This window comes from Sphaeroforma arctica (assembly GCF_001186125.1).
Source record: "Sphaeroforma arctica JP610 unplaced genomic scaffold supercont1.400, whole genome shotgun sequence".
Lineage (NCBI taxonomy): Eukaryota > Ichthyosporea > Ichthyophonida > Sphaeroforma > Sphaeroforma arctica.
Genome location: NW_014040158.1, coordinates 64,567 through 66,884, shown reverse-complemented (window position 1 = coordinate 66,884; position 2,318 = coordinate 64,567). Strand labels below are relative to the sequence as shown.

General features: G+C 42.1%; 1 protein-coding gene across 1 annotated transcript in view; it reads left to right on the top strand.

The window, feature by feature from the left end:
* SARC_05903 (hypothetical protein) overlaps positions 1-2,318 on the top strand; it is a gene marked incomplete at both ends in the record, with an annotated part of 4,880 nt that overhangs the window by 253 nt on the left and 2,309 nt on the right. Inside the window, 3 exons of the mRNA XM_014300225.1 lie at positions 42-154; positions 994-1,178; positions 1,938-2,097. Coding sequence (XP_014155700.1) covers positions 42-154; positions 994-1,178; positions 1,938-2,097 — 458 coding nt within the window. The remainder of the gene's footprint in view (positions 1-41; positions 155-993; positions 1,179-1,937; positions 2,098-2,318) is intronic.

Genomic DNA, 2,318 nt, shown 5'->3' with positions numbered 1-2,318 from the left:
ATATCGTGTGTGCTAATTAACGACCTTTTCCTACACCACAGCACATCTGAGTTGGGTTCTCGCAACATCATCTCCTCCGACGGTCAATGGACGCTGCCTACACGCTCGCATATGCCCACTATTTTGGATCCGCCAATTGACGTCTACAAATTCGGTCAGTCGACCTGCAGTTGTGAAGTGCTGTGTTTAGTTACGGTTGATTGATTGTTGCGAATCGTCACTGTGTGCGTTGGGTCTTGGGTTATGGCTGTGTTGGGCCTTGGGTTATGGCTGTGTTGTGTTTTGGGTTATGGCTGTGTTGTCGTCTCTCTGTGGGCTGTGGCTGTGTTGTTGTCTTTGTGTGGGTTGTGGCTGTGTGCTGCGTATTGGGTGTTTGATTAGTCGTAGCTTAGTTGTAGCTTAGTTATATACTTATCGAATGTAGTCTAATTGTAACTTAATAATGGCATAATTGTGTTTTAATTCAGTCTACAGTGCTACTTGATTGTAGCCTAATTAATTGCAACTTAATCAATTGTAAGCTTATAATTAATTAGGATACAATTAATTGTAATCTAATTAATTGCAACCTAATTAATTGTAAGCTTATTAACTATAACCTGATTAATTTAAGCTTATTAATTGTATCCTAATTAATTGCAACTTTATTATTTTTAAGCTAATTAGTTGCAACCTAATTAATGGTAACTTAACTAATTGCAACTTAATTAATTGTAAGCCTATTAACTATAACCTAATTAATTGTAACTTAATTAATTGTAACCTAATTAATTGCAACTCAATTAATTGTAAGCTATTTAGTTATAACCTAATTAATTGCAACTTAATTAATTGTATCCTAATTAATTGATACTTTGTGTAACTTGTTTGAGGACGCGCCCGTGTGTTTGCGCATGTGGTACACATATGTTCAACTGAACTCTGCTTCAACGTTAACGATTCCACTCATCTATCTATCTCTAACCAATCCAACCTTCATTCACCGACCCACAGGCAGCACACCAGACGCCACCGACCCCAAACGCGGCAATGCGAAGATAGCTATGTTGACGCTCAACACCCCCAACATTCATCTGTACTCAGACCTGGCCACCATCAATCAGAAGGCCTATGCAGAGAAGCACGGCTACGACTTCTATGTGTACAAGGACTCGACTCTGGGCTGGGAGATGGAGAAGGTGGGTGTATGGCGTTGGGGAGGGTATCTGGTTGTTTTAGTGGGGTTGTCCCGGTTTGTGTACGGGTATAGGGTTGTGTGGTTGGGAGTGTCATGCCGTGCGTGGCCTTTGCTCAGGCTAAGCTGCACACGCGACATCAAGAACGTGTACTATTAGACCCCGTAGTCTGCATGTACCTGCCAACAGTCTATAGTACTCTGCATAAACCACTCCCTTGCGTCTACCTACCAACAGTCTAGAGTGCTTTGCATAAACCACTCCCTTGCATCTACTTATCAACAGTCTATAGTACTCTGCATAAACCACTCCCTTACGTCTACCTACAAACAGTCTAGAGTACTCTGCATAAACCACTCCCTTGCGTCTACCTACCAACAGTCTAGAGTACTTTGCATAAACCACTCCCTTGCATCTACTTGTCAACAGTCTATAGTACTCTGCATAAACCACTCCCTTACGTCTACCTACAAACAGTCTAGAGTACTCTGCATAAACCACTCCCTTACATCTACTTACCAAGTCTATAGTACTCTACATAAACCACTCCCTTACGTCTACCTACCAACAGTCTAGAGTACTCTGCATAAACCACTCCCTTACATCTACTTACCAACAGTCTATAGTACTCTGCATAAACCACTCCCTTACGTCTACCTACCAACAGTCTATACTACCTTGACTAAATCACTCCCTTACATCTACCCCATTAACAGTCTATACCACCGTGCCTAAATCACGCCCTTATGTCTACCTCCACAGGGCTCATGGGACTCCATTGTGACGTGGAACAAAGTCAATGCCATCCCGCGACACCTGCACGACCACGAGTGGATGTTCTGGATTGATTCTGATGCCGTGTTTACGAATATGTCTATTAAGCTCGAGTCCTTCATTGAGCGTGCGGTGAGTGTTGTGACGAGTTATTTGCGCATGACTAGCTCGTAGTGTTCGATATGTGAGGTTGTATGTGATTCTTGTGGGTGTATAGTTTCTCGGAAACGCACACACACACACGCACACACACACACACACACACACACACACACACACACACACACACCACACACACACACACACACACACACACACACACATATATATATATATATATATATATATATATATATATAGTATACTATA